General features: G+C 41.3%; 1 protein-coding gene across 4 annotated transcripts in view; it reads left to right on the top strand.

Annotated features, from left to right (window-relative positions):
* kcnab2a (potassium voltage-gated channel subfamily A regulatory beta subunit 2a) overlaps window positions 1-13884 on the top strand; it is a 76594-nt gene that overhangs the window by 36043 nt on the left and 26667 nt on the right. Inside the window, exon 1 of one of the 4 annotated variants that reach the window (XM_053434881.1) lies at window positions 10241-10452. The exons of the other annotated variants lie outside the window; for them this stretch is intronic. Coding sequence (XP_053290856.1) covers window positions 10241-10452 — 212 coding nt within the window. Of the gene's footprint in view, window positions 1-10240; window positions 10453-13884 lie in introns of those variants that run through there. 4 annotated transcript variants of the gene reach the window in all.

Here is a 13884-nt window from a genome sequence, read left to right as displayed (position 1 = left end):
CCTCATTCACACATGTATTCTTTCTGTTCTCGCGTGTCTCTTTCTTGCACACACACATTATGCCAATGTCTCTCAATTCTCACTTATGTACACACACTAAGCTCTTGGTGAGGACATAAATCTGTACTGAGTCACTCTAAACTGTTAAAATGTATATAAATTTTTTTTCTAAATCTCAGCAGTGCTGCAGCCTGGGCAACTGTGACGTTTTTCTTCAGGCAATCCCCTACTCAAGTGCTATATTTAGCAACAGACTCATATCCACAGCTGCAGCTGGATACAGTTGAACGGGCTGCAGCCTAACCTGTTCATCCGCTATTTTATCTCAGCCTCCTAATCTTACTACTTTGATGAGAGCTGCAGAAATGGCCATTCCTTATCTCTCTCAGCAGAGTGGAAGAAAATCTGTAGGTATTTGGCGTAATATAGGCTCAGTTTCCTGTGCCGACCTCTCCTGTTCCTCTTTGAGCCATCTCTGGCTGGGCTAGTCTGACAGCTTGTCAAAATGCTCCTGTCAGAAATGTGTGGAATCAAGAGGTGGGAATGCCCAGGATGACGCAATTCTGCTTCTGTTGTATTTCCATTTAAGATTCCTGATCATTAAGATGATCCCCGTGATCACAATATGTGGCTTAGTTCATTAATTTATGTCTCAATTTACTATGTCTTTTTCGTGACATTGATTTACAATGTGGTAAATTTCTCATTTGTAAGGTTTTGTTTATTGATGTATTAAACCACCGGTCCCACTTTGATGTCAGATTTCTATCAAGATGCGCGGCCAGTTGGCGTATGCTTGTCACTCATGTAGTTACTTTTTATTTTACAAAATGTTGCAGAATAGAAGGCATGTGAAGTGCAGCTCCTGATACACAACTGCTGTGTGTCTGTGTATAATCAATTTACCATTTGTTACATTATAGTTGAAATGGTGATCATGACCAGGATATTGGTCATAATCACATACTGTTTTTTATTGATTTCTTTTTCTCGGTTTCGGAATTATTGACCTATGTATGACACTGGCCCTGTTGTTAACCTAAAACCTTAAAAAGTAAAAGCCCCTTTACACCTGTTTCCCTTCATGATGCTGTTAAATACTGAAAGCACTGAACATGTCATTTTCAATCAAACATGACTGATCACGCTTTACATCCATTAATGCATTTCTGCTCTGTGTGTGTGTGTGTGTGTGTGTGTGTGCGTGTGTGTGTGTGTGTGTGTGTGTGTGTGTGTGTGTGTGTGTGTGTGTGTGTGTGTGTGTGTGTGTGTGTGTGTGTGTGTGTGTGTGTGTGTGTGTGTGTGTGTGTGTGTGTGTGCGCGACAGCGGCCGTGGGGGGGATTGCTCTGTACTGGGTTTGAATACCCAGTAGTGACAGGAGGTAGGAGGCCCTCTCCACTGTCCTCAGCCTTTTAGACTCTCAGGCTTACAAAATTGTGCTGTTGTCGCTTCGCATCCCATTGGAGCTGTTACTTAACAACATTCTGCACGTATTTCCTGAACTGTCAAGTTCCATCTCTAAATAGGGTGAGGGGTTGTTTGTTTAAAATTGCACCCAGGGCCGTATCTATTGCTTCCTCTCTCCCATGAACTCCTCATTAACGATCAGAATGTGCTGCATCAGTGATAAACGAGGCAGAAACATTCCCCTGATATATTTTTCTTTCACAATGAATTACCGGAGCACTTTAGGCAAAAACAGTATGTTGGATGTACATTACATATACATCTTGCATAACATGGAGTACTTGACACACATTTGTGGATTTCTCTGCTCCTGTGGTCGGACACAGCTAAAGTGTCCTATTCAAGTTATCTTGAACTCTTTCATGGAGAGTACATGAAAGCTTTTAGTACATTTCTGTGGGTTCGTGGCCACTCTTGCAAAATTAATGCAGAGGGAAATTTTGCTTCACACTTGACTGATCATTCAGAAATACTCCAAAAGCCCGACTTGGTTTGATGCAGGTATTGTTGTACTGCAGAACTAGAGATTAAAGTGATGAGTAAAATTATGCAATATACATTTTTTTCATCAAATGTTTCAAATTTCTCATGGTGACATCATATTATAAGCTGATTGCATGTTTTTGCTTTCTTGATCCATCTTATCCTTTTATCTTTCGTATACTGTTATCGGTTTTATCACTGAGAATACAGACGATCCACTCAAGATGGATCAACACTCCAATTTAACTTCCTCTAATGCATTTCATTTTCATTTTCCCTTCTGTTTCGGTTGGTATTTATTTCTTTAACTGAAATGTGTTTGCTATATCTTCTTAGACTGGTCCTTTGTTCTGATAAGATATCAGGTCCTGGTGTAGACTTACCTCAGACAGGACCAACAGGAAAAGGTTGGAGCTGGTGTGATCTTTTAGTTTCGACGCGTATTCGACAGCTGACAAATATAGGAACAATCTGATTCATAAGCTTGGTTTTACCCCTTTATTTTATGATTCTGTGAAAGGGCCATTAAAAGCTTTAGCTAAAAAATAGTTTTCAGGTTTTTAAATCACGTGTTTCATAATTTCTTTCAAATTTAAGGGTTCTCGAAAACATCTCATTACTCGTATTTTAACTCAAGTTTCTCGAAACAGTCTTAGACACCGGATGCCAAGGTGCCAAGTGCAAGCAGCCGCATCTTTTCCTCTGGAATGAATGCTGTAGAAAACATTTCTGCATTGCGCTTCTCTGTATGAACATTCCCTGAGGTATGACAAATGCACACAGGCAGGCGGTTGGATCCTCCGTTGAACGGGACAGATTATTCAGCTCTCTCCACTCACCCCGCATTTCTTCAGATTAGTGAGTGTCCTCCCTGGGACCATGTAACACGGCCCTGTTTGGTTTAAGCACACCTTGTTCTACAAGCTGTGAAGCAGAAATCCCTTCATGGCTGTTAGATTACTGCTGGTCACCATATTGACTTAAACTCACACTGTCCATTAACCTCATTTCATATTTTATCTGTACGGTATTTTTACATTAATATTTATCTCCCTAAGCATCAGAGACATGCTGTGTATAGTCACCCTTTTTTATTTTTATTACAGAGCCCAAAACGCATCATTATGACTTCATATTACATAAGAACAGGGGTTCCCTGTCCTCTAGGTTTTGAATGTCTCAGCTCTCATGCTCTGTTAGATGTGTCAGCAGGGACAGCTGAAACGACAACTCCTCCTGAGCCCTGCTGTCTGTGGGGACTCTGTCATGGTCACTGGAGAATTAAGAATCAGAGCACATGCTGCTCACAGATGTGACCTGTGTCTCTCTTCACTCTTCTGCTTCCTCCGGAATTCCCAGAATTACAAGGATAATACTTCGCCCTTATTTTCTACTTAATTTGTACATTTACATGCCTCACTTGGGCTTAGAGATGAAACGGTATGAACATTTTGTAATCACGATTACAGTGACCGAAATTAAAATGATTATCAGTAGTATAACGGTATTGTTAAAATGTACTGTAAATTTCAGAAGTGACTGGCCATAGTAATTTCAAGTTTTACATTGACATAATGTATATTATCATTAAAATACATTTTTTCATGATTTATCAAAGTTCGATAACTTTCGTTAAGTGCAGATGTCGACCCCCAATGTCAGGGTCATGACGAAATATCTGCGTTTATTAAACACATGCAATGTGGCAACAGTGGACGTTAGCATTGGTAGCTAAGGCCAGAGATTACTAACAGTTCTCCTGCTGTTCAAGCCCCCATCTGCCTGCTGCTAATTCCCTTCATGTTTAAAAACACACAACAAATGCTGCGCTTGCTCCGCCTGCATCTTAGAAATTTGCTGACATTGGATGATGCTGGACAGTATCAACTCAATTATCACGGTACAGCGTTTTCGTAAAGGATTTACTTAAGCAGCGGTGGCAGTTATCAATTGATGGCATCTGATCGTAATTCCTGATGTCCTGGCTGTAGCAAATTGACTTTTCAATTCGATTAAATATGTGTAATAAATTCTCAGGCGAAGAGTAAAGAGTAAACTTTACACATGTGCAGTGTTTCTCACTGTGGTTGATGCTGGACAGTTTTTACCATGAGCTTAACATCGTTGTAATAAACCACGGTTATAATGATATATGAAATGCACATGGTTATACTAACCATTTGGAATTTTACAGTGGTTAATCCTAATAAAACCGGTTTCATCCCTACTTGAGATCATTCAGATAAGCAGTAAATAGAGTTCTTACAAATCAGTCAGGATGCTAGGATAACAAATAACCAACAATATTCTGGGATGTTTTTTGTTTCAGTTGATTGCAGCCTCGTTACCGTGATGAAACAGTCGGCCATTCGAAATGTTTAGACACAGCCACAAGATGCAGTAAGCGGCTACTAAAGCATTACCACATCTGTCGATCAGCACTGTCACTCTGTCTGACCTCACATCGTTTCCCATTAACTCTCTTAAGCCTGTTCATACACACACACACAGACACACACTCCACTACCTCCCCAGCCCTCGTACCAGGGATAGTATCCCTTTCACTCGGTTACTCAAATCCTCACCAATGCTGTTACATTACATTACATTACATGTCATTTGGCTGATGCTTTTGTCCAAATGGACTTACAATTATTACACTCAACATTTATGAGGGGCTATTTAGGGGTTCAGTATCTTGCCAAGGACACTTCGGCATGCAGATGGGGAAGAGTGGGATTTAAACCAGCAACCTTCTTGTTGAAGAACCCCCAATCTACCACCTAGGCCACACCGCCCTGTTCAATTAAACCCTCAGTAAGTGGAACTTTAACCTCCTTTGAACAGCTGTCCAACACCAACACACAATTCAACTGTGGCCATTCGGTCCGTGTGGGTGTTTGCTGCACTAACAATCACCTCCAGCCACAAATGACCTTGTCCGAGCCCGATGCCCCTGGATATGTTTTCTTAAGTAAACAGACACAGACGTGCAGAAGAACACAGAGTTAGAGTTAATATAAGTAGTGGGACTATCTGTAAAGGGATATTCATGAGTTTAAGGTTATTCTGTTTACACAACTTGAAGGGCTATGCTTTAAGATGTACTCCCCATGTTAAATTGCAGATTTCAAAGGAATCATTTCAGAGGATCTGTGCAGCAGTCCCTGCAGAGGGCTGCAGAAAGCCTGGGCTTGCTTCTCTCGCTTGGGAGAGAGATCAGGCGTAGCACCCTGAAGCATGTCTGGATGCCAGTTCATGTGCCAGTCCCAGCTCGGTGCAGGAACCCAGACTGCCCCTGAGAACAAATTAGTAAAAGAAGTCACGAAATGCTCACTGTGTTGATGAATGTCCGATTTGGGAGTCCTTTTTTCGCATCTGAAGGCATTTCTTTGTGCTTTGTCCTGCCTCACTGTGCAGCATTGATTCAGAGAGCCTGTGCCTATTTTTAGAGCTAATGCTGCCGTCGTGGTGAAGGATCACCGCTCATCACAGTACCTCTGTGATCAGACTAGTTCCTACCGCTCAGTTGATCAGAGTCGCTGCCCTCCCCTCTGCCACTGTGCTCCCTCACAGCAGTATGTGGGCTGTAGCTTAGCGAGGTCAGTTGTCTGAGCTAAAACTCCTGTGCAACTAGGACTCTGGAGGCTTCATTATGGTATGGCTTCATTGATTGCCTAAGCTTTGTCTCGATCAAGGCTGAAAGGATGAACAGAGCAAAACCAATAAGTTGAATATATATGTATGTGTGTGTTTGTGTGTTTGGGGGTGTTTGTGTGTGTTTGAGTTAAGGGATTCTTTCCACTTGCTTGTGTGTTTAGATGTTGGGCTACATTTTGATATGGTTGTCTTGATTCTTTGTTGTCCTTCTCCATCTGCATTCTCTTCTGCTGCTGTTCTTTAGTTATGGTGAATTTTACTCCAACGTATAGTCATGATCAGTGAAACCCACATTTAGCTGTACAATCTACAGCATTCCTCTGCTCTTCCTCCCCCGCACATTGAATGAAATGCAGGGCCCTATCAGTGCTCTGCATTCGCTCACAGTGATTGATTGTCAAAGGGGGATTTTAGCAGCTCAGTAGATTTTTTGGGGGGGATAACCACAAATCAGGCTCTTAATCAAAGCAAGGAAAGGAAGGGCACAACACAACACAAGGAAGGACATTGCGTTGTGGGAGGAGATGGATTTCTCTTCTTTATTTGTTAAAGAAGAACTGCTTTATAACCACCTGCTACTGAATCCTACGCCAACAATGGCAACTGATAGGATTTGGTTCTCGGGTATTGTTCCGTTGTTTCCTGCATTGATACAAAAATTACTTTTTTATCATAGAGGATGAATCTTTGGCTTGCGGACATTTACACCTTTTAAACACAATACCACTAATTAGCAATTTAACAGTGACACGCATTATGTAAAGATCACAGTGTCTTATTTTTTGTTCAGCAACCTTAATAATAACTGTTTTATCTTGTGACTTACAATGAGTAGAAGTTCATTCCAAATTAGCTCAACCAGAGTCTGATGAATTATCACAAAGCTGCTTAAAGTTCAGGCCGGCATTTACTTGATAATAGTACTGAGGTTAATACAACTCTGATAAAGCTGCTTTCAGACATGCACTATCCAGTATGGACATTTTGATGATGTTTTCTAGGGAAAAGTTTATGTGAAACACAATCATCTGAGTCAGTGGCTATGAACTATTTCCTGAATTTTCCGGAGGAGCTATTAAACTGTTGCTTTTAACTCTTGCATTGGTTTTTGCAGTTTTGTCACAATACTTGGATAAGTAGTATTTTTTTCGATGCAAAAATTTACATTACGTCGGAGTCAGTAACTTATTTTGCTGTAATAAAAACATGTGATTTCTGCAGCTGAATTTCCTCTCATTCTTACAACTGCTGAAACATTTGTTCGGACTGACTATGACTGCATTGACTTGCAGGCCAGGGGGCAGTGTGACCCCTGGCCTGCAGTTTGATGTGTCATGCCTGTTAAAACTTCATTAATAACATTTAGACAGTGGTAGTTAATGGAGCATGAGGGACACGCACATGGAACAATTCCCCTTCAGCAAGGTGACGTCTGTACTGCAGGAGTGTTGAATTTTGATAGGTGCATGGACACGAGTTACTGGGTTCTAACAAAAGAGACGTAACAGGTTCCACTGATCATCTTTTCTGTTGACAACAGAGGCTGCAGACTCTTAAAATGTCTGTAAGGCACGATCACAGTAACGTCCTGTTTTATTTATTATTTTCCTATGATAACCACATGTCATCAACACCGTGATAAGGTGTCTGTCATCTTTAATGATCGTCTCTATTTATCTGGTCTTTTGGTCCCTCTTTGGTTTTCCAGAGACAGTCAAAATGGATGAAATACATGCTGTCAATCTGAAGACAGTTGGCAGATGTGCCTGCTGTGTAAATCATAGTACGTGTGAAAGGCATGGGTTACTGGATTCAGCATATTTGTTTGGTGGGAGCTGTTGATAGCTCCTAGTATATTTGTTAATTAAACAGCGTCAGTACATTTGTTGGGTAATTTTTTATTTCAGACATTTTCACTGGACTGTTAAAGTGAGTATAGATTTTGCAGAGAGATTATACCTGACTGTGGTGTGGTATGCATCTGGTGGCAAGAGGCAAAAATGGAGGGATATGTAAAAAAACTTTTTTATTGATTCCTTTGAGGTGATGAATCACAATTTCATCAGATGATGCTTGTATTGATTACTGCACCTTGCATTTCGCACCAGTCAATAAATGTGTGGATTTTTAGAAGCAGATAAATCGCGGGTCAACAAAGGAGTTTTATTACAAGTTATCAGCCATCACGTGTTTTCACTGGCCATAAAAAGCTGTGGCGGTCAGTAAAAGCCCCAACGATATTATATATATGCTTTGAATAATGTCAATACATGAATATTCTACGGTATGTTTTTGTCTAGTATTTTGCTGCAAAGTTTCCTTTTTCCTGCTGTTTTTATCAGTTTGTCAGTTTTGTTATGTGGACTTGGCATGGAGCAGAAGACTGACACTGTATCTGTGCCGCCTCAGCTCCTATCCTTGGCCTCTCCCACTTCTCAGTACCTTGCCCATGTCATGCGTCCTGGGGCCCCTGGAGCGGAGGGGAGTGGATTGTGGCATCACATTTCCACGGCAGTGGAGGCAAATATGGACCGTGCCCTGTTGTGTAGAGACTCTGGTCAAGTGAAGCAGATGGTAGAGGGAATGGCATCAGTCCCAAATCTGTTCCACACCACCTGACCACGAGTGCAGGACATAACTCTGCGACGGTGACACAAGCCCATCGATCATAAATGTTTTTTCTGCCACTGCTATTGAGATTGATGCAAACAAACACGCAGTCTACTGTTGGTTAGGGCATCAACACTCTGTCTTTGTTAAGAGATGGAGCCCTCTTGAGCTTAGCTTGGCTGCTCTCTGCACATAATGTGAAATTTAAATCAGATTTCAGTTGAATTAAACCACTCTTTCCCCTCAGGGTTCTATTTAAGTCCAGGAGACCAAAAGGTCACAGCTCCAAGAATAGGGTTGTCAGTTAGCAACAGCCTGTTTGCCGGATTTCTCTGATGGACGTCGCTTCTTTGACTACACTTTACTATATATGTCTCCTCCTGATGGCATCTCTTTTAATTATCTCCTTGGCACACAAGCTGATCCACTCCGATAAGCTTCAGTATTACATTACTGGTAGCGGGTGTCTCATCTAATGTCTCTTCAATCTGTAGCCATAGTTGCGTTGAGTCCACTTACTGTGGTGTTTACTTTAGTCCTCCAACCATTATATTTTTACTCTTACCTACAGTCTTCCGGCTCACCTAAAAATGTATATATTATTCAGATATTTTTTTAATGAGCAATAACTGAAATTTGGCTATCCTGCCACCTTTTATAATTCATTTTTGGACACACTTTGCTCGGTTTCAGAATATGCAACATTAAATAATTTCTTTCAACAACTTAGAAAAATGTATTTTGAGAAGAAGGGCCTATGGGCGAAAACCCAGCATCTCAGATATGTCCGTGACATCCCTGCCTTTGACATGTATTGTCACAGATAAAGTTACATAATGAATATTTCATGGGCAGTTGGAGAGACCCACGTGAGAGTCGCCTTTTCAGGGGCCATAGGCTGTAGTTAGCTCCTCGCCACTGAACATGCAGCTTCCTTTCCTTTTTCCTGACACGATAAAACTATATTAGACCACACTGCAGGCTAACAGACATACAAAGAGGAACACAAAAAATGCACTATCCTTTTCATGAGGGGGCTGCTGTAAACACAACAGATTTCAATGCCTTGCTCCCTGGCTCTGTGAATATTCCTCCTTGCAGCTTCTCTTCATATCCCTCCCACCACATTCCCTCCCTCTCTTTCTCTCTCTCTCTCTCTCTCCTCCCATCTCTTGCCTGTGTGCACTGTGCTGCTTTACGCTGAGCACAAGGCATACAGATGTAAGTTTAATCCAGGCAACGGCCAGAGCTGGGGACGTGAATATGGGGTTGCCCTTTTGCTAACAGTCTGTAGTTTCCAGGAGATTATTGAGGATCCAGAGCAGCTGTCAAGGTGGGCTTCGCGGGAGAGATGAAAACCTCCTGGAACTGTCTGTCATGTTTTATCCTCTCCATTTCTTTGCGTGGATCTATGCTTTTCCACTCTTGAAGCTCAGGAGCAAGAGGTGTTATCTCTTGAACTGAGCTCAGCTTTAAACGGAAATTGCAAGACTCTATATCTGCTCGTCAGCTCCTGATGATCTCTGATATAGAGAAAAAGCGAGAGGAGGACCCCTGAAGGAATCAAGGAAAAACTTGTTGGGGCTAACTCACACAACCACTGCTTTTTTTGAGCTGTGATTTGTAGAAACTGTAATCCCTGAATTGTGCTGGAATTGCGTTTTTCTGTATTTGACTGCAGTGATTCCTAGTTTGTTTCTCAAACCAGCGGAGGCAGAGATGCTGTAATTTGTTGCATGGATTTGGACTTCCTTTGAGAGGATTTAGTTTCCACCTGATCAGCGCTCCTTCGGCATTTGAATACATTCTGTTCTGCCCTCCCACTTCTCTGCAGTCCTTTTTTTTCTTTCTTATTGACCATTGTGATTTGGTCAATGACTTTATCGCAATTTCATCGGACACAGTTTTTGAGGTCAGATTAACATCCTACAGACTGAACAGTGTCACACTCTTCAGTGGATCCTCAGACTTTACACCTCCGGGACTATCTGCGAGTGTGACGGACAGTCAAAATCCAAGATGCAGGTGTCACTAGTGTGCACGGACCATCGTGGGGGGGTGAGCCGCACCACGGAGGACCGGCTAAACCGACAGAACGCTAACAGCCCCAACACAGGCACTCGCAGCAAGTTCAGAGCTGTGGCGATGGTGGCTCGCAGCCTCGGACAACTCTCTGTTCAGAGTGTGCCTACCTCCAGCGAGCAAAGCATGAGGACTGGCATGAAGTATCGGTAGGGTACTAAAAAGGTTAACTGATAAATGTGACCCCAAAACTTTCAGACTATTACATTTATCAATGAAATGACATAGGGGGATTTGCTAGCTATATTTTAAATGATGATTCATCAAATGCATTGCCTCTTGGTACAATGTGTTTGTCTTTATTTGTGCTTTCTCTCAAATATGCCAGACACCACCTGTTTAAGATCCACAGTTAAATGAAGTGCTTCATTATGATAAGGATTCAATATTTATTCTCCCCAAACTTGTATTTATCTATCAAGTGGGATCTAAAAAAGATTTCCAGTTTGTTATTTCATCGCATCCTTGACTTTAGGATGAGATGTTGCATATAATTTGTATTTGGTTAGAGGTAATTGAAGTCAAATCTGTTCCTCTGCAGGAGCGACATACAGTAAACAAGCCTTACAAACAAAGCACAGTAAACTGCATTCGTTCAGCTTTGAACGGGAAATTTGTATTTTTATCAGATTATTCTTCCAAGTGCACAAATACTCTTCTGATAAAAAAAAACTTACCACTAGTCCTTAAGAATAATTTATTATAGTGTGTGTTTATATAGATTATTATCACTGCAATTCTTCTTTTAAACATATAGCAGAAATATTCAGACCAACTTAATTTCCAGACATTGAGTCAAAGCTCCATATGCTACTATCAGAGTAATGTTGTCATATTATAAACCCTCTCTAAAAGGAGAGGCAACAAACGTTGACATAATTATAGCTTTTATACACAACGCTGACATAATGCTGAATATTTATCTCAACCCCTTCACTCGATTACAAATTTTCACTAAATTGTATATTTAGAACTCTCTTGCTTTCTCACTGCCTGTGTGGATAAAATGGTTTTTATTTAATTTAAGGGAAATTATCTAACCTGTTTGAGTGTAGAAGCGACCTGAATACTCGTGACCATGTTTTTTCTGCCATACCACATTAACCTTTAAGTGGTGGTTTGCATGCAGAAAAGCATTTGTAGCAAAATTCAAAGGTCTTTTGTTTGTGTGGCGAGTTCCTTTAATTATTCAGGCTTTTACACGAGAGCTGATAAGGAGGCAGAAAAACGATTACTTAGTGGAATATCTTTAAAAGCAGATGGAGCTGCGGCACATAGAGGAGTAATTGAAAGGCAAATTAACCAGTAGTGCAAGATGACAAATCTATCGTCATTATCAGTGAGGAAATGAGTTTGAATTATCTTGCAGCATTGTAAGGTAGGAATGATAATGTGCAGCAAGCTGGCCACTCATGCAATGCATCAGCTTTGCATTGCCAACTTGAATCAGCCTGTCGAGGTTAATAATAAAAAACAGCATCCCTATCGTACATACTAGCACAGCTGCAAATTTTACAATACAAACAAATTACTCACAGTAACTATCTTAATGTTATATTATCAATTGATATTGTAAAATTCTTCCAACTTCCTATCCTCGGTTTGAGTCACAATGTTTCAAAGGTGTACTGTCATCTTGCTTCAGGTTACCGCTATTCATTGTGACAGAGGATAAATACAATTAAATGTGCTTTTCGCAGTGGATAAAATATGTTTGTTTCTTCAGTGGAATCAAAAGCGGAGCCTTAATTAAAATCATGTAATTTGTTTTCTTTATAATGCAGTTCGTGCATACCAAACATTGTAATCAGGACAAAATGTCTCATCGGGATGGTATTGGTAGAGAGATAACTGTTCATTTAGAATTTAATCTTTTTAAACCTCAAAGCTGAAGATGATAATGTGCGAAGTGATGTGTCCTCAATGCAGAATTAATCCCGGGTTTTTGTTGTTGTATTTTTGACGAGGAAATTAGTGCTATGTTAATTGCCGGCTAAGAAACTAACACCTGATTTGAGGAAACACATTACCCATCCTCAGAGCTGTTGTTGTCTGAATGGTTCATCGCAATCCTTTGCATCTGATTTGCTACCGGCAGGCCTGCCATGTTGGCACACTGTCATTATTGAGGCTAATGATATTGAATGAGTAAAATCATTCTCTGCTCGAGGGCCAGTGGCTGTTTGTATTCTCTGCTTCTGCTGTGTAGTCTTAGATATATATCGGGCTCTGGGTTCGTGAACCCGGGCCTGTATCTTGGAGCTAATGCAGCATGAGGCTCAGGGATAAGTGTGCTGGGGGTGAAACATGGTGTTTTTAGGAATAGAAATGAAGAGGAAGGAAGGAAGGAGAGAGTGAAAGAAAGAAGGGAAGAAAGGAATGGAGAGTGCTGAGGTTAATGTTGGTGCAGGCTCTATGCCCAAGAGGAAGTACAGTAGTGTGGAATGATTTGTCATGCCAGTGTGTTTCAAACGTGCCTCTTGGAGTTGAGACTACCAACCCCTTCAATGGAAATGTATTTCTCCTTTAATCCATGAGCGCATGTTTTTTTTTCTAGCTCTATCTGTTAAGTTCAGTTTGAATTTTTCACTTTGCACTTTTTGAAAGCTGAAGATGTTTGTGGTTTTATAACTGTGCTCCAGAAGAGTACAGTTAAAGCTGCTTCATCCACCCTACAAAACTTCCCATGGTTACCCACACTGCTGGATAGTACTCTGAAATTCAGATCAGCCTGATTTGCATACATCCCTTTCTGTTTCCCTGAGTCGCAGCCTTGAGATTCAATCAAGGCCGTCGGCTCACATCTACAGGCGAGGAAGCATCTCAGGTTGAAAGTGACTTTATCCACAAGGCCAGGGAAACCATCAATGTGAATGGCCTTTCAAGGTGCAGAGGGATTGGTTAAAATCCTCAAACTCGGCTATGAGAGCCTGCGCCACCTTCAAGGATTGATTAAATGCCTTCAGTCAGGACTGAATTAATGATGCACACAAAATGGCTTATGATTATGTAAAGTAGTCTCTCTCAGGGAATGGGGGAATATCTGAGAGACTGGTGAGACAGTGCAGGTGGGGAGTCGGTCCCGGATGAGCCCTGCTTCACAGGCCGATATCAGCCTCCATTGGTCTAACTCAGGAAGCGTCTGTAGAGTATGATTCACTTTTACTTTGCTTAGTCATAGAAAGTAAACTTCTGCAAAGCACTACCAGATTGATAACATATCACCTTTCAGTTGGATCTGCCATTTTTGTGCTTCGTGCAGAGCAAATTCTAGCGTATTTGAGCTTTTTTTGTCAAATCATGGTATTGTTTTTCCAACACACTTTGCGAAAAAACAATTGTGCTGCGTTGCACTCAGTATCATTTCCTGCAGTGGCCATGTAAATCAGAGCTGACTCGACTCCTCCGCTTGTGCAGCTCTACCGATAACTCGCCTTAGCCCAGTTTTCCGGCAGGATTCCTCACATCTCTGGAGGTCCACTGTTGGTTATAAAGTTGACAGTGATTCATAGCCCCTGTAAATAGCTACTGGCATTGTTATGAAAGCGGATGGCATTTAAATCCCAACACAGTGTTTTGTG

This window comes from Pleuronectes platessa, chromosome 2, assembly GCF_947347685.1.
Source record: "Pleuronectes platessa chromosome 2, fPlePla1.1, whole genome shotgun sequence".
NCBI lineage: Eukaryota > Metazoa > Chordata > Actinopteri > Pleuronectiformes > Pleuronectidae > Pleuronectes > Pleuronectes platessa.
This window is presented reverse-complemented; position numbering and strand designations above follow the sequence as displayed.